The 27,913-nt window shown below is 36.7% G+C and overlaps 1 protein-coding gene and 1 long non-coding RNA gene across 4 annotated transcripts in view; one reads left to right on the top strand and one right to left on the bottom strand.

The window, feature by feature from the left end:
- Positions 1–1,012, top strand: part of LOC137777987 (uncharacterized) — a 78,829-nt gene extending 77,817 nt beyond the window's left edge. Inside the window, exon 5 of the long non-coding RNA XR_011076694.1 lies at positions 34–1,012. This is a non-coding gene — a long non-coding RNA (uncharacterized lncRNA). The remainder of the gene's footprint in view (positions 1–33) is intronic.
- PAPOLG (poly(A) polymerase gamma) overlaps positions 1–26,831 on the bottom strand; it is a 32,559-nt gene extending 5,728 nt beyond the window's left edge. Inside the window, exons 1-16 of one of the 3 annotated variants that reach the window (XM_068564981.1) lie at positions 26,603–26,831; positions 24,431–24,592; positions 22,869–22,935; positions 18,171–18,252; positions 17,834–17,943; positions 16,574–16,627; positions 14,600–14,711; positions 11,773–11,862; positions 8,485–8,623; positions 7,758–7,830; positions 6,843–6,963; positions 6,411–6,495; positions 5,966–6,019; positions 2,725–2,844; positions 2,186–2,295; positions 121–242 (exon numbers count right to left, since the gene is read on the bottom strand). In XM_068564981.1, coding sequence (XP_068421082.1) covers positions 121–242; positions 2,186–2,295; positions 2,725–2,844; positions 5,966–6,019; positions 6,411–6,495; positions 6,843–6,963; positions 7,758–7,830; positions 8,485–8,623; positions 11,773–11,862; positions 14,600–14,711; positions 16,574–16,627; positions 17,834–17,943; positions 18,171–18,252; positions 22,869–22,935; positions 24,431–24,592; positions 26,603–26,619 — 1,518 coding nt within the window. In that variant the 5' untranslated portion in view covers positions 26,620–26,831. Of the gene's footprint in view, positions 1–120; positions 243–2,185; positions 2,296–2,724; positions 2,845–5,965; positions 6,020–6,410; positions 6,496–6,842; positions 6,964–7,757; positions 7,831–8,484; positions 8,624–11,772; positions 11,863–14,599; positions 14,712–16,573; positions 16,628–17,833; positions 17,944–18,170; positions 18,253–22,868; positions 22,936–23,026; positions 23,033–24,430; positions 24,593–26,602 lie in introns of those variants that run through there. The other 2 variants (XR_011076693.1, XM_068564982.1) reach the window with 2 other exon arrangements.
- Between the last annotated feature and the right edge of the window lie 1,082 nt (positions 26,832–27,913).

Raw genomic sequence — 27,913 nt, 5'->3', positions numbered from 1 at the left:
ACTGTCTGTACTTTCCCTCTTTCTTCTCAATAGGTTTGGGCGTTGTAAAAATGCAAATTTGGTCCCAGGATCATTCATCTGAGTTCCACTGAGATTGGAAAGTTACAAGTACAAACTCACCTTTTTCTTCTTCTGAAGAATCTCTGCGGGAAGGTAGTGATGAAGTTGTTTTTTTTTAACATGAGTTGCTTCAATTTTCATTCCCTCCTTTAGCATGTTTATATTGTTTGCCTGTCTGTACACTGTAACAGAGTCAGTATGTTAAAATGGGGAACTTCCTTCTGAACCTAGGGCTCTGTTTTCTTTTTCTGAAATACATACCTTTAACATCTCCACATCACTACACAAACACACATTCCTCTTACAGAACAAATACTTCCAAAACATTTTCACAATGTCACAATCCTATTCAAGTACTGACTAGTTTTCTCATGTCCAACTTCTAAGACTTCCCCATAATCAAATCTAACAAAATAAATGTATGGAAAAAAAGGCTTTTTCCAAATCTTGTTTTCTGCTATTTTCCCCAAAGGCAATGTCTTCTCATAATTATTTGCCCAAGTCTGAGCTAATCCTAATACCAAATATCCAAGATGCAATTCAAGTTCTCCTCCTCCATGAAGCTTCTTTTACTACACCAATCACAGAATGTTAGACATGAGAAACCATCTAAAAGTACATCCTTATTATACAGGTGGGTAAATGAGGCTCAACAGCCTTGAATGCCTTGCCAAAATGGGAATACACGTAGCCCTAGGTCCCCAGTCTAGTGCTTTTCACTCCTTATTAGAAAATCAGTTTTATTAACTACCATATAAATTATTTAATGTATGTTAATTGTGAATACCAAATTAGATTATAAGCTTACTCAAGACAGGGATAGGAGGTTTCTTCTGCACAGTAACTACTGTGAAATGTAAATTATTTAATCTCTTGGGGCCTCAGTATCTCTATCTGGAGAAGAACATTTTATAAATCTATAATAAACAGAGCTTCCCAACCCCCTCCTTTTGGAAAAATGAGTCCAAATTAGAATGGAAAAATTTATATCTATGTTTTCATTCCAGATTGCTTATAAAAGAATCACCAGGAGTGCTTGTTCAGTGTGCAGACTCCTGGCTCCACTCCCAGAGCATGTGATTCAGTGGTTCTAGGTGATGCACAGGAACCTGGATTTTCATGATAAATGTGAGTGCTAATTCAAAAGAATTTAGAAAACTCAGATGAGCTAACCAAGAATATTAATAGTATGAATGTCCATTATTCCAGATTATTAAGACAACTCCAAATTTATAACAGATATATTAAGATATTCCAGGGAGATATTCTTAGGGAGCTAGATGTGAAAGACTTTTTTCACTGATTCTGAAACATATTCAGCAAGCCTGTACTGAATGATATTTATTTCATGTAAAAAAAGTAAAAAGCAAGTCGTCTTTATGACTGTGATTACAAACACTGGCTGTGCACACTAAGAATCACCTATAGAGTTTCTTTAGTCTTCTTTTTGGTTTTAAAACAGTTAATACATTTACCTGGTACAAAACTCAAAGGGGGAATTTCCCTGGTGGTTGAGCGGTTAAGACTCCACACTCCCAATGCAGGGGGCCCAGGTTCAATCCCTGGTCAGGGAACTAGATCCCACATGCATGCTGCAACTAAGATCCCGCATGCTGCAACTAAAGATCCCGCACGCGGCAACAAAGATCCCATGTGCTGCAACTAAGACCTGGCGCAGCCAAATACATTAAATAAGTATTTAAAACAACAACGACAACAACAAAAACTCAAAAGGGTTCAAGAGTATACAGTGAAGTTGCCTCACTCCTGTCCACTAGACACACCTGGTTCCTTGACCTAAAAGCAACCAGTTCTGCCAGTTTCTTTTTTAAAAAAACTATATATCCTTCCAGAGATAGTCTATGTATTTTTAAGCAAACATACATATGTTCTTTCTTTACACTGGTCTGCAACCCCCCACCCCCCGCCCACCAACATGTCTTGGAAGTCGCTTCATCTTGCCTTTACTTTTTTAATAGCAGAATTTATTTTCATGATATAGATGTTCCATCTTCATTTAACCAATTGCGGAACTTTAAAAAATATAGCCAGCCAGATCCTAGGCAGGTGATACTGCGTTACTGCCAAGGTTGAGCACCACAGCTCCATGATGACAAAGTCTTACCTGTATCAGTAAATGACTGTATATCATATGTCAAGTCTATATTAACACTTTCTGCATTTTCTACTCTCCGAAAAATTATTCCAAGGAACCACATTGATACGTAATTGTTGCTATAAAATAAAATTTAAGAATTTCCATTAATTTTTACAATTTTACAGATGCTATTTGGTAATTAAAACTTGGTCTATGGAAGCATAAATACAAATGTCAATGGTTTGGCCAAATTCTTAAAACTGACACCAATGACCCCTGTTAAGTTATCCTGTGTTATTATAAAAGAGGATTAAATGCTTCGAAAATGACTTACTAAATATATATTTAAAGATGCTCCAAATATTGTGATGGAGTTTTTTGTTGGGGTCTGTGGGCTACCAACATCGCATGTACTTAGTTTTAATGCATGACAACTTGTGCTCAAGTATACAATGTATTATCCTCCATCAATGCCTGTTAAATAGCATCTCACCACTGATGTTAAACCATGCATATTTCGGATACCATTATTTAAAAAATATGATATTAAAAAATAATTAACTTACTCTTTATGATGTTCCTTATTTCCTGGGAATGATTGGGGATTTACATGGGCAAGAGTTATAAATTCATTCCGTTCCAAATTTCCAACAAGTACACGTATTTTAGATTCTACTAATCCAACCCTAAAATAAAACGACAAGATTTTTCCATATTAAATGTGGAAGCTACATCCAAGTAAACCAAACAGCATATTAGCTATGATGCTTTACAGGGTTCATTAAAAAAATTCAGTCCAATATTTTAGGGACTCTGTTTAAAATACCATTCAAGTAAATGAGAAGTTACTTAGTGAATTTGTTTCCTCCCCTTTCTTTTTCAAGAAGAACTGATCTATTTAATGCATTCCTGATCTAAAATACCCTGCCTTTTAAGACCATAAAATAGTCATGATTGGAGCATGAACAAAAACTGTTCGTTCACCTGGTTCTAAATCTTTTTCTACTTTCAAATCTTATGCCTAAACCCTAAGGCTAACATATATTTAAATAATGTTAACAAAAAGAGCTAATAACTAGCACTTAATTCATGAAATAAACATGCTCTAATCTTTACAAAATTGATACTAGATATTAAATTTTAAAAAGAATTCACTAAAATCAGATCAGATACTACTAAAATACAGAAAGTTTCATCAGGGACTTCCCTGGTGGCACAGTGGTTAAGAACCCGCCTGCCAATGCAGGGGACACGGGTTCGAGCCCTGGTCCGGGAAGATCCCACATGCCGCAGGGCAACTAAGCCCGCGCACCGCAACTACTGAGCCTGTGCTCCAGAGCCTGCGAGCCACAACTGCTGAGCCCGCGTGCTGCAACTACTGAAGCAAGTGCGCCTAGAGCCTGTACTCTGCAACAAAAGAAGCCACCACAATGAGAAGCCCACGCACCGCAACGAAGAGTAGCCCCCACTCGCCGCGACTAGAGAAAGCCCGTGCACAGCAATGAAGACCCAACGCAGCCAAAAATAAATAAAATAAATTTATTAAAAAAAAAAAAACTTCATCAGATACCTGCAACTTTACTTTCTACCTCACTTAAATGTGACAACTGTTACTTATCTTATTAACTTATTAATGATTTTATGAATTACAAAGAACTACAAGAACATTTTCACATTTTCAAATGCTTGAAAAAGCTTACACATTATAATTATGTGTTCGTCAACAGCAGATATACAAAACACTGAGTTACTCCTCTGTGTTATCTAAATGAGATGTTGGCAAACTTTTTCAGTAAAGGGCCAGAGTAAATATCTTAGGCTTTGTGGGCCATACGCTTCTGTCACAACTATTCAACTCTGCCATGCAGCAGGAAAAAAGCCACAGACAATACATAAATGAATGAGTGTGACTGTGTTCCAATAAAACTTTATTTATAAAAATAAGTAGCAGACTGGATTTGCACTATACCATAGTTTTCTGACCCCAAATCTAGACAAATAAAATAATGGTTTAGTGAAAGGATTCTTTTCAGGGTCTCTTTTTTTTTTTCTTGTTTGTTTGTTCATTCGTTCATTCATTCATTCATTCATTTTGGCCGACCAGGGATTTGAACCTGTGCCCTCAGCAGTGAAAGCGCGAAGTCCTAACCACTGGATCACCAGGGAATTCCCAAGGTCTCTTTAATTGTCAATGAAATAAGCATTAAACCCTTGAAGCAAAAACAGGACAGTAACATGTTTTCCTTTTCCAAAAATCAGACCCGAGGAAAGCACAACCATCTTTGGTGGTCTAATAGTTTCTGCCTGATGGAGCTAGTGAAGTCAATACAATGGAGGCAGAAGGAATCAGTTCAGATGCGCTAGAAAGAATGTACTAGTCCTTGACCAAAAATATCTCCTATCTGTTGACAGAAGCTTAAGATTCTGAAATCTTTCATGCCACCATCTCCTAAATTAAAAGAATATATAGGCTCATACAACTCAATATCAAAAATAACAAACAAACCAATCAAAAAACGGGCAGAAGACCTGAACAGACGTTTTTCAAAAGAAGACATACAGATGGCTAACAGGCATATGAAAAGATGCTTAAAGTCACTAATCATCAGGGAAATGCAAATCAAAACAACAATGAGATGTCACCTCATACCTATCAGAATGGATGTCATCAAAAAGTATACAAATAACAAATGTTGGGGAAGATGTGGAAAAAAGGGAACCCTTGTGCACTGTTGGGGGGAATGTAAATGGGCACAGCCACTATGGAAAACAGTATGGAGGTTCCTTAAAAAACTAAAAACAGAACTACCATATGATCCAGTAATTCCACCCCTGGGTATATATCTGGAAAAAATGAAAACACTAATTCAAAAAGATACACGCACCCCAATGTTCACAGCAGCACTGTTTATAATAGCCAAAACATGGAAGCAACTGAAGTGCCCATCAACAGGTGAATAGATAAAGTTGTGGTGTATGTGCAAAATGGAATACTACTTAGCCGTAAAAAGAATGAAATTCTGACATTTGCAGCAATGTGGATGGACCTGGAGAATACTATGCTTAGTGAAATAAGTCAGACAGAGAAAGACAAATACTGTATTATATTATATCACTTATATGTGGAATCTGAAAAATAATACAAATGAATGTATATGCAAAACAGAAACAAACCCACAGATACAGAAAACAAACAAGTGGTTACCAAAGGGAGAGGGAAAAGAGGAGGGACAAATTAGGAGTACAGGATTAACAGATTTAACTATGTATTAAATAGATAAGCAACAAGGATATGTTGTACAGCACAGGGAATTAAAGCCATTATCTTGTAATAACTTTTAATGGGGTATAATCTGCAAAAATAATGAATCATTATGCTGTACACCTGAAATTAATATAATACTGTAAATCAACTATACTTCAAAATACATATATGTGTATATATAGGCTAGGTGTGTGTGTGTGTGTGTGTGTGTGTGTGTATATATATATATATATATATATATATATATATGGTAATAGGCTAGGTATCAGAATCATTCAAACTGCCTCACAATTTTGCTTAAATCTGACTCTGAGAAGTGACAAAAGGCAAAAATCTGTACATATATTCTTATCTCATGTCACTTCCAATTCTGAAACATTAATTTGATGGCATTTCTTAAACACTGATGCTTCATGGTCAAGTACAACAGTCATCAATAAGATTTAATAATTCTGAAAATAGAGAAAGTATTTTAGAAATGATAAAGCACCATATAAATATGTTATCATCACACAGTAAGTAGAGAACTTGAAATGTCTTACCACTCTAGATGATTTTCTTCTGTTGATGCACTGGCAGTCAATACTATATAATGTCTGTGAAGAATTTTCAGCAATAATCAGGGGGAAAAAAGCCAGAGAAACATTGTTAGGGTCTGACTTTCCATCATTACTTTTTCTTTCTCCCTCCCAATGAACAAAAACAGCTAATACAGGCACACATTTATGAAAATTAAAACATGCTCTGATTTTCACAAAATTAATTCTAGACCTTGTAATTAAAAACAATTCACTGAACCCAAAACCCCACAAATACTGGGTTAGACACTACTAGAATACAGAGACTTTCTCATCACCTAGGGTTTCTGCTAACCTATTCTTTACCTCACTTAAAATATAAGTGACGTCACCTATCGTGTATTAACTTTGTAAGTTTAACATTCTTCTTCCTTAAACACACACACACAAAATGCAAAATTTCACATACCTATATTTTTGGAAAAAATTTGGTGGCTCAAGGAGTTTGGACCAATCTGATTTCCCTTGAAGAATTTCATCTGTGACTGCAAGACCTAAAGAAAGAGAGACAGACAGACAGTGATTTTGAAAACTGACCATCGTATTATCAGCTCCTGTGTGACCCTACCCCCAAAGTTCTAAGCCCACCAAATCCCTGAGTAAAAAAAAGTGTAGATTTATTATGCTCTTTCTTAGAACATAAAAGTCAATTTCAACCAGACTGGGGTGGCTCTATTTTTGGCCTTCATATTATCATATATTTTGCAAAACCAAGTACTTAAAAAATACACATTTGAAAGAACTTTTAGAAATAATAGGCATAACTGCAATAGAGAATAAAACTGTTGTCAATCAAAAACTCGTGGGAACATGTAAAGGGTAATAGGGCTAACAGGTTTACCTTGTTTAAATTCTTCTACCATTACTGTTCGAGTTGATGTGGACACATTATACGTAGAATTCTGTTGTGGGTAGGCAGGGGTGATTATGGGCATGAGATGATACCTATCTGATGGATTTACCTGTGAAATTAGAAGCAGAATAATTGATCTATTCTCCTATTTCAGTTGTCCTCACTTCATTTCCCCAAAAGTCTGAAGAATATGAAATATAAATTTAATACTACATCTCCTCAGTTCTAAGAAGTACATTTCCCCTCCCCAACTTCATTTATTTCTGAAGTCAGATGTGTCTGATAATCAGAGTTAAAGAAAACTCCGCAGAAGTTTATTTCTCCTCCAAAAAGCTGTTAAATGGATGGGGCAGCTTATGAACAGTGGTCTTTTAGAACCAAGGAGATACAATATCGTAAGTGCAAAAAGGATTATCTGGTCCAATGGTTCTCTATCCTCTTTCTGCACCTATTCAACAGATGACTTCCCCTTGGTTACTCAGAGGAATGAGTACTCACTCTAAAAGCAAATTAAAATGCAAGGTGAGTGAGAGTTATGCTATCTTGGAACCATGAATCTGCTTTAAACTGTACTGCAAAGTACATCTTTTATATACTTCAGTACTTTATTATTAGTAACTAATTACTTATAAGACAGTTTTTAACAATAGATTATAACATCTTGGTTGATATACCCACTCATCAGGTCTTCTATGGGTGATTTTTAATGACATAACATTTGGATCAGCATTGGAGATACAAGTCATCTGCACCAAAAAAACACAGTAGAGGGAGGGAAAGGACTACAGTTACACAGAAGGAAGATGAACAGGAACAAGAGGAGTTATCCTTAACTAGACTGCACTTTACAGAATCATCCTGTTCCTGAAAGGTTTTAATGAAATGCCGTAATAAGTCACATACCCGAGGATCCCAAACTGGCAAATTCAAATTGCTTTCTTCTGGTTGCTTTAGCAGCACAGGATTTGGCCATTCCCTAACATGAAATAGGCAAATAAACTCACATAAGACCTCACTTCAGGAACTACATGAAATGTTAAAGTCATTAGATGCTGTTCCAGCTTTCACATAGCAAATGTTCTGGTTATTTGGTATTGAAAAAAAAAAGAAACTGACGAAGGAAGGGAGTATACAAAGGAAAAAGCAGCTTATTTGAAAGCAGTGTTCTCTGAAAGGGCAAATACTACTTTGCCCATTAGCTGTAGCTAATTTAAACCTGAATGTTTTCTTTCCTTCTCATTTGCTTTCATGGACTTAACTCTGATAATTGAATAACAGCAACAGCTAACATTTACTGAGAATACTCCTAATAAATTGTGTGCAGCCGCTATGGTTATCATCTTTAGTTTACATATGAGGAGATCTTAACCTCTGTATAGCTAGTAATTGGCAAAGACTACTCTCATAAGCTAAAGGCCCACATTTACAGTTCCCCCTAGAAGAAAACACCATCTGGGGTCCCATCACTGCCTCAAATTTGATGTTTTTAAATTTAACTTAAAAAAGGAAAAAAAAAAAAAAAGGAATGTAAGACGACAGAAAAGGTGTAAGCATAGCTCTTAAATTTGCAAACAAATTTACATATAGGCAGAGGTTAGTAAGTAGTGAAAATACGCATATGAATACTTACCACTTGGAAAAAACTAAGAAGAACTTATGAACTAAAGTAGAAGCTGCTGCATTTGGATATAATTGGCAAGTTCTTGCAACTAGCATTGCCCAGGAGACACCACCAAGGAATCCCAACATGTTGGAATAAATACCACGTCCTAGAAAATTAATACAATTGTTAATTATTGTTAGGACCTACTATCCATGACATTCAAGTGTAAGGAACAGTGTAACTTCCCTCCTAAGATTTGCTTAGAACTCTTCCCCCTTATAGAAACATTAAAATCAACAAACAGACCTTCGTGTTAGGCTCACATTCGTATCAGTAAACCCTAAGCTGCTCATCTTACCCCCTACTTTGCCCTCCAATACAGACATCTCAGTTCCTTGCCTCAGTTCTGACTGTCCAACTGGGCTCTACTGATATGACATTGGAATTTCCCACCTTTCAATATCTGTGGTTGAGAGAGAAATGAAAGGGAGGAGGAAAGATATTCGGAGGGTCCACAAGTAGGGAAGAAAAACTTTTCAACAGTCACTACTTCCCCCTTATCTGTGGGGGAAACCTTCCAAGACCTCCAGTGGATGCCTGAAACACGAGATGGTAATGATATTTATGATAAAGTTTAATTTATAAATTAGGCACAGTAAGAAATTAACAACAATTATAAAAATAGAACAATTATAACAGTATACTATAATAAAAGTTATGTGAATATGGCCTCTTTTTGTCTCAAAATATCTTATTGTACAAATTTAATGCCCTTTCCATCTTAACTGAGTACTTATCACTAACTGTGGTCGTAACGTTTTAAAAATTAATTAATTAATTAATTTATTTATTTTTGGCCGCGTCGGGTCTTTGGGGCTTTCTCTAGTTGCGGTGAGTGGGGGCTACTCTTCATTGCGGTGGCTTCTCTTGTTGCGGAGCATGGGCTCTAGGTGCGCGGGCTTCAGTAGTTGTGGCACGCAGGCTCAGTAGTTGTGGCACATGGGCTTAGTTGCTCTGCGGCATGTGGGATCTTCCTGGATCAGGGCTTGAACCTGTGTCCCCTGCATTGGCAGGCGGATTCTTGACCACTGCGCCACCAGGGAAGTCCCGTGGCCACAACTTTCGCAGTTTCACAGAGGTGAGACAGCAAAACTAGCACGAATTTCTTTTTCTTCCTTTACAACTTCATGATAGAAGATTCGTTCTTATGTAGATCTTAGCAACCTCAACATATGGTTTTTTTCTTTCCTTAAGTTGATAACTTTCACCTTTTCACTTAAAGGAAGCACTTTACAGGCTTCTCTTTGGCAAATCCAAGTTGCCTGCATCACTACTCTTGCACTTTGGGCCCATTAGTAAGTTAAGTAAGGGTTACTTGAACACAAGTACTGCAATACCATCCCTGTCCCGGGCAGGACAGCGAGAGATTTCATCACACACACTACTCAGAACAGCATGCAATTTAAAATTTATGAGTTGTTTATTTCTGAAATTTTCCATTTAATATTTTCAGACTACAGTTGACTGCAGGTAATTGAAACTGCAGAAAGCAAAATGGCGGATAAGGGGGGACACTACCCTAATCATGTTCTTGGGCATTTAAAAGTTCAACTGTAAAGTTGGGGACTGACTTCTGTATTGTGCAAAAATTTGTATACCTCTCCATAAAGTACAATAAATCATTGATATTACTCATTTTCTTGAATGATTGTTTCTTTTTTTTGAATGATTGTTTCTTATAGCAATCTATAAAGAAGCATTACCATATTTCATCAAAACTAAGATGTCCTCAGTTATTATATAATATAGATGATTTTATGTCCCATTAAGCAAGAGAAAAAAATACAAAATATCATTTCAGTTATGTTAAATGTGAAAAACATGCATCTAATAATTGACAAAACATGGTATTTATAAGGAAAAACAAATTGTTCATGATACCCCTTTACTGCAGATTACTTTACCCTGCCTACACAATGTAATTGAGCCCAAGGACAAATTCTACTTGCTTAAGGTCTTTTTAGATGTGTACTGTCCTATATGGTAGCCACAAGTCACATGTGCCTATATATATTATTTTTTTGGTAACAGCTTTATTGAGCTATCATTCACATACCATAAGATTCATCGATTAAGTATAAAATTCAATGGTTTTTATTCTATTCACGGAGTTGTGTAATCATGACTTTAATCAACTCTGGAACATTTTCATCACCCCAAAAAGAAAACTTTAACAGTCACACACCTCTTATTTCCCCCAAGTCTTCCCAGACCTAGGCAACCACTAATCCACTTTCTACCTCTATAGATATGCCTACTCTGAACATTTCACATAAATGGAATTATACAATATGCAGACTGGCTTCTTTCACTTAACATAATGGTTTCAATGTTCATCTGTGTTGTAACATTTATCAATATTTCACTCCTTTTAACTGCCATATAATATTCCACATTATGAATATACCACATTTTGTGGTCATTTCCACTTTGACATTATTAATAATGCTATGAACATGTGTGTAAAAGTTTTTGTGAGGACCTATGTTTTCACTTCTTTTAGATATTATTTAATTTTAAATTTAATTAAAATTAAATAAAATTTAAGTTCAGTTCCTCAGGTGCACATTTCAAGTGCTCAACAGCCATATGGTTACTGTATTAGACAGCACAGATATGAAATACTTCCATCATCACAGAAGGTTTGATTGGAAAGCACTGTTTTAGATTGTAAAACCTGATGCCAGAAGTGCAGCACAGCTTAAATGTAGTTACAAATAATACAAAATGTGCTGTGCCAGCTCAGGGCTGGGTCTTTTATGAACCACATCCTATATATATAAACTAGTACAGTTCAAAGCTTTATTAGAAGAGTGTTGAAAGGTAAAAACAAAAGGTTAAAACTATCACAGTAGGTTCTTCATTTAATAAATTTACTGAACACCTGCTATACACCAGCCTCTCTGCTGGTAATGGGGAGACAGAGATGATAAGATGGTCCTGTCTATAGAGAGCTCGAACATGAGTAAGGGTTTTACTCTTCAAGTTCTAACTCATTCTGACTCCCTGGCTGTACCCCAAGATGTAAAGTCAGGGGCTTTTAGTTTTCACCCCTGGGAGAAGAAGGTAGAGTCACACGTCAGAGCACTGGTAAGCATCACACCTGAAAAAGAAACAGCTTCTCCAAAGCTTACTGCACCTCAATCCCCCAAGGTATCAACAGGTTCAGGAATTCCCATATGTGCTTCTACCATGAGCAACTGAAAATTATAATTTTATAATGCAAACGTAAAATAAAAGACTTGGGATACTTACGTTTTGCCCATAGTTTGACTGCTCTTAGGGTGAGTCTGAAAGTTTCTTTATTTGGCACTAAATGCAAAATTTCATCAGTAACTCTACACCCTGAAAAACATAAAGCATTCATTTTTCATTATGCAACAAATTCCAGTTAATTCAAATGTCCTTCTAACTTTGACTCTCAAATGCTAAAAATATCAAAGATACTAAAATATGAGGTTTAATTTCTTTATGTACTTTAAATTATGTACTTTAAATGTAGCCCTTATATAAGAGAAATCACTTTGCTTATAAAGAATTAAAAAGCACATGGGTTATACAATCCAATATTAAAATAAGAGATGAGTCTGAATATCTTTTTACCTTTTTTCCACCTTTGGCTTTACTGTTAATCAAATGCCTCCAACTTATAAAACTGTTATTGCTTTAATGCAAACCTTATCCACAAATACTGTGATTTACTGTTGCACTCTGGAAATACAGCAAAATGCAATGATTAAGTTAAACAAAATATTGGGTTGGCCAAAAAATTCATTTGGGTTTTTCCATAACAGCTTATGGAAAAACCTGAATGAACTTTTTGGCCAACCCAATATAAACCAGTGGTTCTCAAAGTGTGGTCAGTGGACTCCTGGGAATCTATTAGGTCAAATCTATTTCTATAATATTAATGCTTTCTTTGCCTGTTTCACTGTGTTAACATTTGCACTCATGGTGCCAAACCAGTGGTGGGTAAAATTGCTGGTGTCTTAGCAGTGAATCAAAGCCATGGCAACAAACTGAAATAGTAGACAATATTATCGTCATCACAAATTTGCAGTTAGAAAACAGGAAAGGAACGTGTGTGATGTTTGAACATGTTCAAGGTAAGCTGAACTATCTGTTTTTTTTCAAGGAACACCAGTTTTACTTGAAAGAATGATTGACAAGACAACTACAGTTATTCATACTTGGGTATTTAGCAGACATTTCCTAAAAAATGAACAAAGTGAGCCCCTCACTTCTAGGAAAACAAATGACAAAATTTGTTGCCAATAATAAAACTTGAAGTTTCAAGTAAAAATTAGAATTTTGGACAACTGGTATCTGCTAGTGTGAGCTTGACAGCTTTCCAAGACTCAGACTTTTCTAATGAGATTGGTGGTGACATTAATGAATGTGATTTTTAAAAAATTATTTTATAATGAAATGTGTGTTAACATTTAGACAATCCAAATAACTTTGTGAGCCAGTATTTTCGAAATGACTAAGGCATGATAGGACAAAATCATGCATGGGTAAAAGATCCATTCAAAGAATAAGACAGACCAATAGATTTTAATGCAACAGAGTACAAAAAGTTAACTAATACAGTTTTAGGTTTGATATTCTAATTAACACTTTAAAAAGATCACTTTTATTCAGCAAAAAAAGGAACAAACTACTGATATATGCTACAAACGTGGATAAACCTCACAAACATTATGCTAAGTGAAAAAAGCCAGACACAAAAGACCACATATTATATGATCCCATTTGTATGAAATGGCAAATCTATAGAGATAGAAAGTAGATTAGTGGTTGCCTAGGATTGGGAGGTTAGAGAAAGGAATGACTGCAAATGGGTATGAGGGATCGTTTGAGAATGACGAAAATGTTCTAAAATCGGATTGTGGTGCACAACTCTGTGAATATACTAAGACTACTGAATCGTACACCTAAAAAGGATGGATTTTATGGTATGAAATTACTCCTCAATAAAGCTGTTGAAAAGAAAAAGGAAATTGGGCTTCCCTGGTGGCGCAGTGCTTAAGAATCCACCTGCCAATGCAGGGGACACGGGTTCGAGCCCTGGTCCTGGAAGATCCCACATGCCGCGGAGCAACTAAACCTGTGCACCACTACTGAGCCTGTGCTCTAGAGCCTGTGAGCCACAACTACTGAGCCCGTGTGCCACAACTACTGAAGCTCCCACGCCTAGAGCCTGTGCTCTGCAACAAGAGAAGACACCGCAATGAGAAGCCCATGCACCGCAATGAAGAGTAGCCCCCGCTCGCCGCAACCAGAGGAAAGCCCGCGTGCAGCAATGAAGACCCAACACAGCAAAAAATAAAATAAATAAAATTTAAAAAGAAAAATAAATAAATAAATAAATTTAAAAAAAGAGGCTTCCACCAGAAAGATTATTAAAAAAAAAAAAGGAAATTGTCATCAGTCAAGTTTTGGTGTAGTATTAAAGAATACCCACAATTATCTAAAAAGGTTATGAAAATACTCCTTCCTTTTCCAATTATGTACCTTTAAGAGGCCAGATTATCTCCCTATACTTCAATCAAAACAAAATTTTACAAGAGATTGACTGCAAAAGCAGATATGAGAATCTAGCTGTGTTCTATTAAGTCAAATATTAAAGAGTTGCAAAAATGCAAAAAAATAAAAAAGCCATTCTCACACAAAAATATATTTATATTCACTTATAATGGGTTTACTATTGTTATTTTAAAATGAACTAATAGTTAAACACCTTAAAAATTTCTCAGTTTTTATTTCTAATATGATAAATTGATAAATATAACTCACATAAACAGAAGATCTTGGGGGGGGTGGTCCAAAAAATGTTTACAGCATAAAAGGGTACTGAGACCAATAAGTTTGAGGACCACTGCTATAAACATAAACATTTCAAGTAAATTTGTGTTTTAAGATGCTTAAATGTGATCAGATTACTTGTACAAAGAAAATTACATCATTTTTAACCGAGTCTGTCTAATTCGTAAAAAGTCTATTAATAGTTTTGCAAAAAGATCTCTATTTGTCTAATTGTTTTCAAGCAGGTATCTAAGATTTCTTTTTAGAAGCTTACCATTTAGGCTGCGAATACACCTTATATCAAGGCTTCTCAGTCGAGAGTCGTCTCTTAGATCTAAATTATCTGATATGGTTTGTATTGCCAGTCTTGCAAAGACTAGATCGATCTTTGGAAAGATGAAAAAAAAAGAGAGAGAGAAATATTACTTTTTCTCCTTTTAGTCCATTCTCCCCCCTTCCCACCTCAAAAATGTAAAAAGTTCTATTAGTTTGGGAAGTTCTACCAAAACTTCCAAAGGCCTATGCAGGTAATATCACATTGGAAAATCACTGCAAAGTTTTGGGAGAATAATTTTCAAATTAAGGGAAAGCATTTTAATTTTGCCAATCATTAAAAAAAATCAAAACCTTCTAAGTGAATTTCTAGATAAAGATGGCAGATCCAACACATTTACATTCACTCCCTCTTGGAACCCCACTAAAATACCAGCAAAATTTTGTTTTGTTTTTTTGTTTTAGTTTTATTTTGTTTTTAAAGGCATAACCCACTAAGTCAAAGAGAACAGAAGGAGACAACAGTAAAAACCATGAAATGTGGAAAGCAGATGGACAAATGGTAACAGACTCAGCAGATCTAAGGAAGCAGAGATAAAACATATTATATCTGGGAAATAAGGACAGGAGGCTGTAAATAAGTTCTTAAAAAGGAACATTTAGAGAATAAAAAAGTATTCTTAGAAATTAAAAATATGATGGCAGAAATGGAAAACAAGAGAACATTTAGAAGATGAGAAAACCCCAAAAAAGCAGAACAAAAATATGAAGATGTAGTTATAAGTGGGAAAGAAGAAGTAAAAAAAAAAAAAAAAAACCAAAAAAAAAACGGCAGTCCTGGGGGTCCAACATACAAATGTTAGGAGTTCCAGAAAGAGGACAGAAAACAAAGGCGGGCAACACAATTGAATTCAATACAATTTCCAAGAACTGAAGGACAGGTATTTCCAAATTGAAAGAACTACTTGAGTGCCTTAGCACATTTGGTTGAAAAGACACATACCAAAACAAAGTGTATTACCATGAATTTTACAACTATGAAGACCAGGGAAAAAAGAAGAAAAGAAAATCACACAAGTGGCCAAAAAGACAAAATAGGACACATACAAACGATGAGTAATCAAATTGGCCTCACACTCCTCAACAGAGTATGGAAGCTAGAAGACAATGAAGCAAGGCCTTCAAAATTCTGAGAAACATTATTTCCCACCTAGAAGTCTATGCTTAGCCAAACTATCAATTTGGTGTGAGAACAAAATAAAGATATTTGTAAACATTCAAGATCTCAAAAATATGTGCTCTTTTTCAGGAAGCTGGTGGATGAGTGCCACTAAAATGAAAGTAAGTCAAGAAAGAAGAAAACTCAAGAGAGAAGCAAAAGGAAATCCCAGGATGAGAGAAGAAAGGTGTCAGAATGACAGCTGTATATCAGTCATGGAGAACAATCAGTGTGGATTAGAAGAAGTGAGAAGAATCAGTGAGATTTTTTTTCAAGACAATAATGACAGGACACCTGAGAAATCCAAATCTATTTAGTGGAGATTTAGACAACTAGGAGAGACTGAATTTGAATTAGTCAAAGTATAAACATCAAGCAAATAAAACACAAAACATTAACTCCCAAGAAAACAAAAGCCACACAGCAAAGAATGGTAACCTAGTACATTTTGTGCCCAGTTTTGAACATTATTTATAAGACCATAATAATATAAACACTGAATACTGCTCCAACTAAAACTATAATAATATAATTATTTTAGGAGATTATGGGAATGAGAAGGATGTGTATAAACATCTTGGGGGTAGGGATGGAGGTTGGTTCCTTTCCCATGGTGAGGAAGGACTCACCATGACTAGACTATTTGATTCCTTAAAATTCGTGCCTATATAAGTCTGATTTTTAAACTATGAAACAAACAAACCCATATAGGTTAAATAGTTCAATTGTAAAGTCAGAAAAATATTTAACACTTACTTCAATTCCATCAAATTCAAATTTTATAACAGGAACAAAGGCATCTTCTACAGCCTACAAAAAAAGAAAACAATTATAACAAATAAGGTGTAATCCTTTATCCTTCCCAAATGCCAATAACATGAATACTTTTTCTCCCAATTTTTATTTAACTCAGTAGGAAAAGTGAAAATTTTCTTAGTTTCTCATTCTAGCTATGCAAGCACTTCTACTTTGTGACTGTGTTGTTTAAGATACGCAAAATGTCCATGACAGTAGTTACCTAACATATTATCCTTCTAAAACTATTCATCAGAAACTGGCAGGCAGAACTGCTATCATCTGGGTATTTACTATTTGTTGAACTTAGCTGAAAACTGATTATTTACAAAAAGCACTAGTGTTAGATATTAAAATATCAGATCCCATGACTAATCTATCAAAAAAAATCTTTATCATTTGGATTTAGTAGAAACGTTTCTCTGAGCCTTCTTTAATCCCCCAACCTAACAATTTTTTTTTCTTTTTTGTAAATTTTTTGGCCCCACTGCCATGTGTGGATCTTAGTTCTCCGACCAGGGATGAAACCCTCGCCCCCTGCACTGGTAGCTTGGCATCCTAATCACTGGACCACCAGGGAATTCCCCAACCTAACAAATTCTTAACCTCCTTCTCCATTCCCAGACACCCAAATAACACAAATTCTCTGAGCTTCACCTTATCCAAGCACTTGAGATTGCATTAAAACTACCTGTTTGTTTAGTACCCCCAGTCCCTCCCTCACATAAACTATCTTGTTCGCTCTTGTATTTGTGGGACTAAGGCCAGTATCTGATGAATCATTGGTGCTGAAATTTTATTTGCTGAATGAATGGCTAGATATACACACATAAAGAGTTACTAGTTGAACATTATACATAATGAGCCACCATTTGCTGTGCACCAACCATTTATCCGATATAGTAAATGATTTATGTAAATTATCTCATCAATCCTCCAAAAAAACTTTATAAGAATGTTATCACTAGATCTTCATTTGATAAGCTAAGGAAACTGAGACTCAGAGAGAATAGGTAACTTGACCAAAATCCACGAGCTAGTATGTGGTAGATTCTAGATTTAACGCAGGTGTATATAACTAAAAAGCCCATGTTTTTAGTCATTACTGTTATTTTAACAAGATACAGCAACTTCTTAAGAAATACGTCAACCATCATAAGCCCTAGCTTTTGCAGTTATCTGTTAACAAATTCAAATTATTAAATACGAGAGGATACTTACTCTTAAGTTTCTAATGCCATCTTGATGTTTCAATTTTTCAAAAAAAGACTGAAAAAAATCAGATCTCTCCACATGTCTTGGAGCAACACAAAGTGCATCAATGTCAGCTCCTGCAAATCAAAGTATTTATTAGCAAGAACAGTATATTGAATATGTATTACATTTTTGTATACACAAACATATGTACAGAAGAAACTATGTAAGATGAATATAGGACATAATATAGTACTCTAGTAGTGAGATAATGGGAATTTTTTCCTCTGTATTTTCTAATTATGAACGACAAGTAAGTTTGTTATTGAAAGTTCTTATCAGTAAAACATAGAAAAGCAATTACCTTTGGTGTGTACTCCAAGCCTATAGGAGCCAAAGGTGAAAATTTTTCCACCAACAGTAGCCACAACAGAAGGTGGGAGATTCTAAAATAAAATAAAAAAATTTTTAAGGCATTCAATTGTTCAAATTATTTAGCATTAAAATTGTCTAAATGCTCTAATACATGTTGACGAGGATGTGGAGAAAAAGGAACCTTTGTAGACTATTGGTGGGAATGTATATTGGTGCAACCACTGTAGAAAACATTAGTAAGGTTCCTAAAAAAAACTAAAAACAGAACTACCAGGGACTTCCCTGGTGGCGCAGTGGTTAAGACTCCACACTCCCAATGCAGGGGGCCTGGGTTTGATCCCTGGTCAGGGAACTAGATCCCACATGCATGCCGCAACTAAGAAGCCCATGCGTCGCAACTAAGGAGCCAGCAAGCCACAATTAAGGAGCCTTTGAGCCGCAGCTAAGGGGCCCACCGGCAGCAACTAAGACCAGGCACAACCAAATAATAAATAAATAATTAAAAAAAAAATAACTACCACATGATCCAGCAATTACACTCCTGGGTATATAGCCAAAGAAAATGAAAACATTAATTTGAAAAGAGATATGCACCCTAATGTTCATAGCAGCATTATTTACAATAGCCAAGACACGGAAGCAAACTAAGTGTCCATCAACAGATGAATGGATAAAGATGTGGTATATATACAGAATGGAATATTAGCCATAAAAAAGAATAAAATTTTGCCGTTTGCAACAACGTGGATGGACTTCGAGGGTATTATGCTTAGTGAAATAAGTCAGACAGAGAAAGACAAACACTGTATGATATCACTGACATGTAGAATCTAAAAAATAAAACAAACTAGTGACTATAACAAAAAAGAAACAGACTCACAAATACAGAGAACTAACTAGTGGTCACTAGTGGGGAGAGGGAAAGGGAGAGGGACATGATAGGGGTAGGGAATTAAGAGGCACAAACTACTATGTATAAAATAAATAAGCTACAAGGATATATTGTATAGCACAGGGAATATAGCCAATATTTTATAATAACTATAAGTGGAGTATATAACCTTTAAAAATTGAGAATCACTATGTTGTACACCTGAAATTTACATAATATTGTAAATAAACTATACCTCAATTTTAAAAAATTGCCTAAATGCTACTGATATGTACTACATTTGTCAAGTTTGGTGAGCTGACATTTGTAAAAGTACTTCAGAGCTTTTTTGATTGCAGCTGAAGTAATGAAGGTATTCCCAGAGGAAAGACAAGACAAATTTGTGTCCAGTATACATGCACACATCTCTATCTTAAGAAAAACATTTTTTTATCACTTGACCCTACCTGTCCCCCCAAATTACCTGATTTGGCTCCATCACTCTTAATAGTCACCAAGGAACTTGCAACTACCAAATTAATGCACTTTCAGCTCTCTACAGTTATCATACTCTTGACTAATACCATCTCCCCTTTAGTTTTTGTGACAGATATGCTTAACTTATTGATTCTAGCTCTGTAATATTTCTGCAAGAAAGTGGGGTAATTCTTGACATGATCTCCTTATGAGAGCTAATCTAACAACTTTAATTAACATATTTTTGGTTGTACCAGAATTACACTACTTTTCACCTCTCTCTAGAGCCAATTCTAACTGCCCATCAGATATTTTCACTCAGACTTTCTGATCCACTTCAATATCCTTGCCTGAAACCTAGCAAAAAATTCTTCCTATGATAAACCAGGTATACCTCCTGAGTTCTCTATTTTTGTTCCTTATTTTCCTTACTGCCCATACCTATAAGTCATTATTATTCTTCCTGGCTTACCAATTCTTAGGTTATATCCCTCACATGTCACTTTCTCCCCACCCACTCCCATTCTGTGCTATTTAACAGTATCGTAAGTTACCCTCTTGCCATCAGTCTTTATTTCTTACTCCATTTTGTTAAAAATTCACTGGCTGGTGTTCTTAAATTAACTCTATTACATAACTCTTCTGCTCAAAACTTGCCAATGCATTCTTCTACGGATACTGATCCTTGGATCCCAAGGACTTCCACAGTATGCTCTTAAGGATCTTTCTTGCCTTGTCTCCTGATATTCCCTTCTGACGCTCCAACTGCCAACATGTTACATAACCTAGTCTCCTTTCCATTGCACTTGCCATTTTCCTTCTCTCAAATGCTTGCCATCCTCTCTGGGTATCTCAATACCATCTAATTTTCAAAGATCACTTCAAGTTCCACCTCCCTCATGAAGCTTTCTTTGATTATCCACCTCGTAACAAGCTCTTTTTTCCTCCTGTGCTCCTCTACTGTTATTATCTTTAACCACTTTTATACTACATTTATTGACTTTTTTTATTCTGTGTATGTTAGTTCCATCTCTTCAACTATATTTGAATTCCTTGAAGGTGAGAACTATGTCTACTACTTCTACTTCCCCAAAATGCCCAGTCCAAGTTCCAAAGAGTAATATCTGCTAATGAAATTGACTATAAGTATCTGCATAACAGGACATTATGTTTATTTTCTCTGTTTAACGGACATGTTTCAAGAGTACCACAAATAATAGCTAGAAAGAGTTAATAAAATTATTGATGACTAACATGAATCAAAAGGATAGAGAAGCCCCTTTTAGTTTACCTTCCTACTTTGAAAAGCAAGATTTCTTCTTGATTTATGAGAAAGTGATAAACTGAATCACAGAGTATTTTCCCCACAAACCACAGTATTTAACTAAAATGATCTGACTTGGAGTTCTGGACTGTTTAAACTTTAAATATTCCAACTGTGTGTAGAATATTAAAATGATCTTTGATCTAACTCAAATCCTTCAGATATTTTTCAAAGTAAAATATGCATAAATGAAAGGGAATTATAATGATATAAAAAAATACCAATCACCTTATCTATGCAAATAACGATGTTAAAACCAATTTAAATTTTTAAAATGATTAGATATTTTATTTTCTTTGCTTAAAAAATGCCAAATAGTGGCAAAGCCTCAAATTTTTAACAATGGTTTTATGCCTAGAAATTAAATGGAAACCAGCTGCTGGTCTTTGCAGATTAAAGCACTGATGTGAATGAAATGAGGGAAAAAGCAATTTAAATAATTAAAAACAAAAAAACCTTTTGACCTTGGAACAGATTCTACTGGATTTTTCTTTTAGGTGCAAAAAACCACACAGTAAGAAAATTAGTTAGGTGTATCTCTCAATAAAGTAATCTAGCCTCTTTTGTGAATAGTTTAACACTTGACTTCCCTTGATGTAGCCTAGAATACGGATGGGAGCAAAGACCTCAGCACAACCACATCAGCTGACATAAAGACCACACAAGAAGTCAAAAAGCTTGATACTATGATTTTAAAATAATTCTAGCAAGTTGTGTATCTGGTTTGCATACCCATAGCAATTATGGGCTGACATTTATTCAATGCCTGAGCTCTGTCCTGAGGTTGCACAGGTGAATAAGACAGGTTTATTTCTTAAGGAGTTGATCAGCTAGTAGCAGAGAAACAAGCATGAAATTTTTTTTTATTATTACTCATGACTAGCATTTCACCTGCTCAGAATTCAACCTAACTGAAAACCTCTACTATTGATAACCCTGCTGTGAGCTCAGAAATGAGCCAGTCATTTGGCAGCAAAAGTAAACATCGTAAAGACCATTTATTTAAACTCAATGACTGTAGATTAGCACAGTCCCTCATAACCTTATTCAGAGCCCATTTTTTAAAAGAACCAATTTTATATATGTATCATAAGTACAGAAGGAAATAATAAAAGTTGTAAAAGAAAGAATTCTAACAGGTGTTTATCTAATTTCTAAACTGATGCAGATTAATGGGCAAAAAGGGATTTGACAGAGAGACACTACTGCTGTGAGCCATTAACTTTCAGCTGAATGCTGTTAAGAGATGGGAAAACGGTTAAAAAAAAAAAAAAAAAAAAAACCTAAAATTTAAAATACAACAGTTTAAGCCACTTAGTGAAGGGGCAAATAGTATTACCCAGTTGAACATGCCCTACCTCATTTTACTATAGCCAGTAAAATAATATTCATAGTGATGATTCCCTGACAAATGAGAATTCAATTATACTCAAAATACTCTAAGAAAGCAAGAAAAATGTAATCGATTTTAGAAGAAAAATAGTTAAGCTACCAGAGGGGGGAAAAAGTTGTGTAAGTATAAATTAGGGTTTGCAAACTCCTATGTCTCATGGGCCAGGCAGGTATGCAAATGACAAAAGTATACACATAGGAAACACAGAAACTGATAAATGACAGTTGCTGTGTCAGAGAGAGCAGGGAGTGATGGGGACCATGAAGCACCGAAGGGGAGGAGCCCAGTTCCATTCAAGCCTCTCTCTGCCCTGCACAAAAGAAGGCCCAGTGCTGCCAGACCTGGTATTTCACAATAAGTCTGCAATCTGGCTTTTAAAGTAAAATCTCAGTATTTAAATTTTGATCTACTACATGTGAGTCAAGCAAGACATTTATGTGGAATTGCAGTCAGACACTGGCTACCTCTGGGGTAAATCCTCACTTATTTAGGACTCAATATCTATACCAATTCATTTCCAAGTATACTAAAAAGTTTTAATGTATTTCTGATTATTCTCAACTCTGCATCTTACTACCAGGACATAATGAAACTATGAATTCAATTTGGTTTAGAGTCTTACCTTACTCTCACTGACCTCAGAAATCCATTCTTTTACTAAATTGTTCAGTTTACCAAGAACAACCAGCCTATAATAAAAAATAACATGCTTTAGATGAAAACAAACAAACACCAAAAACAAACAGTATTTTAAAAAGTAATTAAACATATAGGCAGTACCTTTGTGTTGGTGCTAGAGTAAAAGCATATTATACACGTGCTAATGCTATCACATCTGTTGACACATGGCACATCTCTTTGGCATTCTTAGGTTCCTAAGAGTTCCAAAGAGACGATAAATGTGATGACAGTATTTTGGTCTTTGAGCTATTTTCAAAATTCAAAAAGCCTAATAAAAAAATCAAAATTACCTTCAATAAAGCTGCAGAGGCCAACTGAACTGTCAACTTTCTTGGCCTTACTATGGAATAAAATCAATTCAGTGTGGTGATAATAGAGGTTAGCATTCTCTCACTGACAGTTATGAGTTTTTGGATAATAAAAACAGGTAAATAATTTATTGGCTAATTTTTATAAAATTTACTTAATAAAAGCAATTTGATATTAAAACAAACTTGCAACCAATGGCATATCCAAATCCAGATTTAAAAAAAAAAAAAGAAAGATAGAAGAGTTTAGGCATTTCAAAGATAACACATGAAAAACTGAATTCCTGATCTGTCCGAACCTGCTTCTCCTTCAGCCTTCCCCAGGTAATGGAATCCCATCCTTCGAGATGCTGAGACCAAAAATCTTGGCATCGTCCTTGACCCCTCCCCTCCCACCCCCTCACATTCCACAGTCATTAAACCACCCTACTTTTAAAATACATTGAGAATTCTACTACTTCTTATCACTTCCACTGCCATCCCTAGTTCTGGCCACCATCATGTTTTTCCTTGGGTTATTATAATAGCCTCCTAACTAGTTTCCCTGCTTCTGCCTTTGACCCCCCTTCAGACTATGCTCGGTAAAGCAGCCAGAGTGACTATGTTAAACATGAGTAAATCATGTCAATCTTTTGCTCAAAATCCTAACAGCTTCCCATCTCACTCAGAGTAAAAGCCAAAACCATTATAAATGGCTTTCAAGGTCCTAAGTGACCTTTCCTTCCAAGCTCCTTCCCACCTCATTTACTTTAAGCCCACATTCCCCTTCTTATTCACTCTACTTCACATACCTAGGCTACCCTGCTGTCTATTTCTTAAATACACCAGGTACACTCCCACCTCAAGCCTTCTACCTAGAATGCTCTTCCCTCATACCCACAAAGCTCCTCCCTCACCTTTAAAATTTCCCTCAAATATCAATGAGGCCTTCCCTGACAACCTCCTCTCCCAGCTTCATTCTTCTCAGCAGCACTTGTCATGTGTAAACACTGTATTTATTTTACTTACTTGGCTAATTGTTAGTTTCCTCCTCTAACCTTCAACTAAAATATAAACTCCAGGAGGGCCAAGTTTTCTCTTCATTTTGTCATTTTTATATCCCTAGGCAGGGACATAATTGGTACTTGATATATGTTCACAGAATTAATGATTAAAGAATGTACTATAAAATATTTTGCATTTTTAAGTGACATACCTGTGGTTCAATTCTTCCTCATCTTCAAACACTCCAAATGGTTTCATGGCATCAATTAATTTCTGTGTGTAAATATGATCAATTTCTTTCGGACATGCCAAGCTAATTGGAGAGGTGATTCCATAATGCTTTTGTTGACGCTGGCTGTCCAGCATGGTGTTTCTGTTCAAGAAAAATGAAACAGCAGAAAAAATTTAAAGTATGATATACTGATACATTAAATCTCTCAATCCACTCATTACTTTAGCTACCTTAAAAGTTTACTGAATACTAATGGTTGGAGCCCCCGCTTTTTTTTTTTAAGGAAAAAAGGATATTTTGTGCTTATGTTGATGAAGGACTATTCATACTGCCTCAAGCTTTCATGGTTAGGATGTCTTTTCAAGCCAAAAGCAGGCTGTGTTGGCATCAGGACAGCTGTACCAACACCACTCAGCTCAAATGCAAAGAGCCTGAATGGGAGCTGGGCCAGGGCCACCTCCACTACACACCCTGCAGACTTAAGTCAAGTACCATCTACAGTCAGTCTTTGAAAAGCAGTCAGCCACTTGAAAGAAAGCTCTAAGTAAAAACAATACCCCCCCCCCAAGAAACAAAAACATCCCATTAGCAGGTCCTTGTGAAATAGTCTAGCTTTTAAAAAGAAATCACAACTAGATTTGTTCCTTGGAAACCGACATTAACATTCCTTGCTTGCATCACAGTTTATCCTAACATTCTGTCACTCTAGTTAACTGTTTTCTTCATTCTCTAAGTGAAGTCTATGACACCAGCTACCTTGGGCCCCACTTTCTTATCTCTATGCTGAAAAAGTTGGCTATCAAGGTCCCTACTAGCACTAAAATTCCAAATCCATTATTCTGAACCTCCCTCATCTAGACAGGAAAACAAAGCAAGCAACAGAATTCCACATTCCCTTCCACTCATCAATTCCACTTATAAGTAAACACCCCTGGAGCAAGTCTAGTACAAGTGTACAAGGAGACATGTACAAAAATGTTCACTGCCACACTGTAACATTAAAAAACAAACAAAAAGAACTTAGAAATGACCTAAAATAATCACTAACAGGAAAAGGACTAAATTAGGGTGTATCCCTACAATGGAATACAGTACAGTAGTTAATATGAATTAATTAGAGCTGAAAATACTATCATGGACAAATCTCAAAGACACTATGTTGCACTAAAGAAGTTGTTGAATGACAAGTGTGATACTAGTTATATAAAGCTTAAAAACAAGTAAAACAATGCCAATTATGGACACATACATATGTAGTAATAGCATAAAAAAACATGCAGCAATAAGCATCAAATTTGGAACTGTGGGGAACTCTGGAGAGGGAGGTGGATGGACCAGTGAAGAAGGTAACAGAATCCTTCAGATGTATTCGGTATGCTTGTTTTCTTTTAAATAAAGGTATGTGTGTACACACACACACACACACACACACGTAACGTTATGCTTTGGGAGAGATGGATGGTGGCTACACAAATGATGCTTATGTTATTCTCTGCATTTTTCTGTATGTTTAAATTATTTCCTAACAAACCAAAATGTAAGAAGCTACAACAAAATCTTGCCAAGCACGGACACTGTTTCTGACTTATCAAAGTATGAGCAGGAGGTATAGACCGGCAGATGTACTGTGGATAGGTGGGGAGACCAAGGGAGGGTGAAAAGACCATAGTCATTACGAAAGAGAAACCCATGGGCTGGGATAGGTCATTCACTCCAGGAGACGTGGAGACAGCCGGTCAGGAAGGGAGGAGGGGGAGGGAGGGGGAGGGAGGGGGATGGTATTTGCGCCAATGCAGACAGGAGCAGAGACCGGCTCAGACAGCGCTGGGGGCAGGAGAGTGACCGACAATTTCTCCCCACGGACACACGCGCCTCTCTTCCGCCGCAACCTTGTCTGGGGGCGTCCTCAGAGGTAGGGCAGCCAGGGGCAGATGGGGACTCCTGCAGTCCCCGAGTCTGTGCAGCGGTGGCCAGGTGAGCCGCCGGGTGTAGGGGAGGTGCCCTTGCCGAACGGCCGGGAGAGGGGAAGGAGACCACCGAGAGAGCTCAGGGCACGGCGCGAGGGGCAGGGAACAGAAACGGGGTGCCAGGCCGGCCACCCCAGCCCACCCCGTTATGCCTCGCCCCCAACCGCCGGCCCCCACCACTTACGCAGACATCTCTTTCATCGCTTCCTGCGCCTCCCTCACCGGCGAGTCTTTCGCTCTCGAGTCCTGTTCTTGCTCTTCCCTTCTCCTCCTGTCCACTTTCCTCCGCTCGCTTGTAGCTCGCTTGCTCGCTCACTCTCTCACTTACTACGGCCGAGGCATCCAACCGAGTAGTGAAAACACCAGAAAACCGGCTCTATTTATGACAATACAGCGCGGCCGACGCCAATATGGCGCCGCTTCCCAGCCTGCCCCTCGCGCGCTGCGGCCCCGCCCCGAAGGCCTGGACACGCCCCCGAAGGCCTGGACCCGCCTTGACCCCGCCCCCTCTCCCTTTGGGTCCCTGGAGGCTCCGGGGGCCCCGCCCACAGAGGCGCCGGTTCCGGCTGCCAACACCGGTACGAAGGAGCGTTTGGTCCCCTCCTTTGTCAGTGCGACAGTCAATCCAGGCTAACTGCTTGGAAGGTAATTTGGAACATGTTTTCCTTGTTTCTCTTATTCTCTTATGAAAGCCTATATCATATATTTTTTAAAACTTCACAGCCTTGCCTAGCGAATACTATTTTAACTCTTCCATTTTACCACACTTTTAATGTAATCGGTTATAGTCATAAATAATCTAATCAACCCACTCGTTGAGGAGATTATGTCGTGAAAAGGTCACACCCAGGAACGTGTGACTTTGCAGTTACCCCGGAGAGAAGCAAGCTTGTAAATTGGAGGCTAACTGTTCACAGAGCTCTAAGTACCGCCCCTGGTTCATGGCATTCTAGCAGTTAGGTAAGGGAGGTTGATAGGAAGGCTGGCAGTTTGCAATAGGAGGATAAATACAAGGCTGAATCAAAATCGCACACTTTCAAATAGTGGAGATCATGTTCCGTGTGAGTGTGAGGATGAAAACGGGAAAATGATGACAAATTTTAAAAAGTTAAAGGGCACAAACAATTTAAAACGCTAAGTCGTTACAAGGAAAAGAATATCAAGAAGCTGCTTTTTCTTGGAATGTGACACAGTAGATAGAGAAGACAGAATCATAGAGAAGACAGAATTATTCATTCAAAAATATTTATTGAAAATCTAATCTGTGCCAAGCACTGTGTGAGGCTCCGGCCGGTGCTTTAATCGTGCATAAAACCAGATGTATATTCTTTAATTTTATGGAGTTTAGAGTTTAGTGAGGAAACAGTCAAATATAAGTGATATTCTTCTGTTGTAGAACTAAATAGCCTACTATGTGTCAGGCACAGGAGATACTTAATTCCCGCTCTTGAGAATTCACAGTCTAATGAAGGAGAACAAGCATATACAAAGATCA

The sequence above is a fragment of the Eschrichtius robustus genome, chromosome 15 (assembly GCF_028021215.1).
Source record: "Eschrichtius robustus isolate mEscRob2 chromosome 15, mEscRob2.pri, whole genome shotgun sequence".
Lineage (NCBI taxonomy): Eukaryota > Metazoa > Chordata > Mammalia > Artiodactyla > Eschrichtiidae > Eschrichtius > Eschrichtius robustus.
This window is presented reverse-complemented; position numbering and strand designations above follow the sequence as displayed.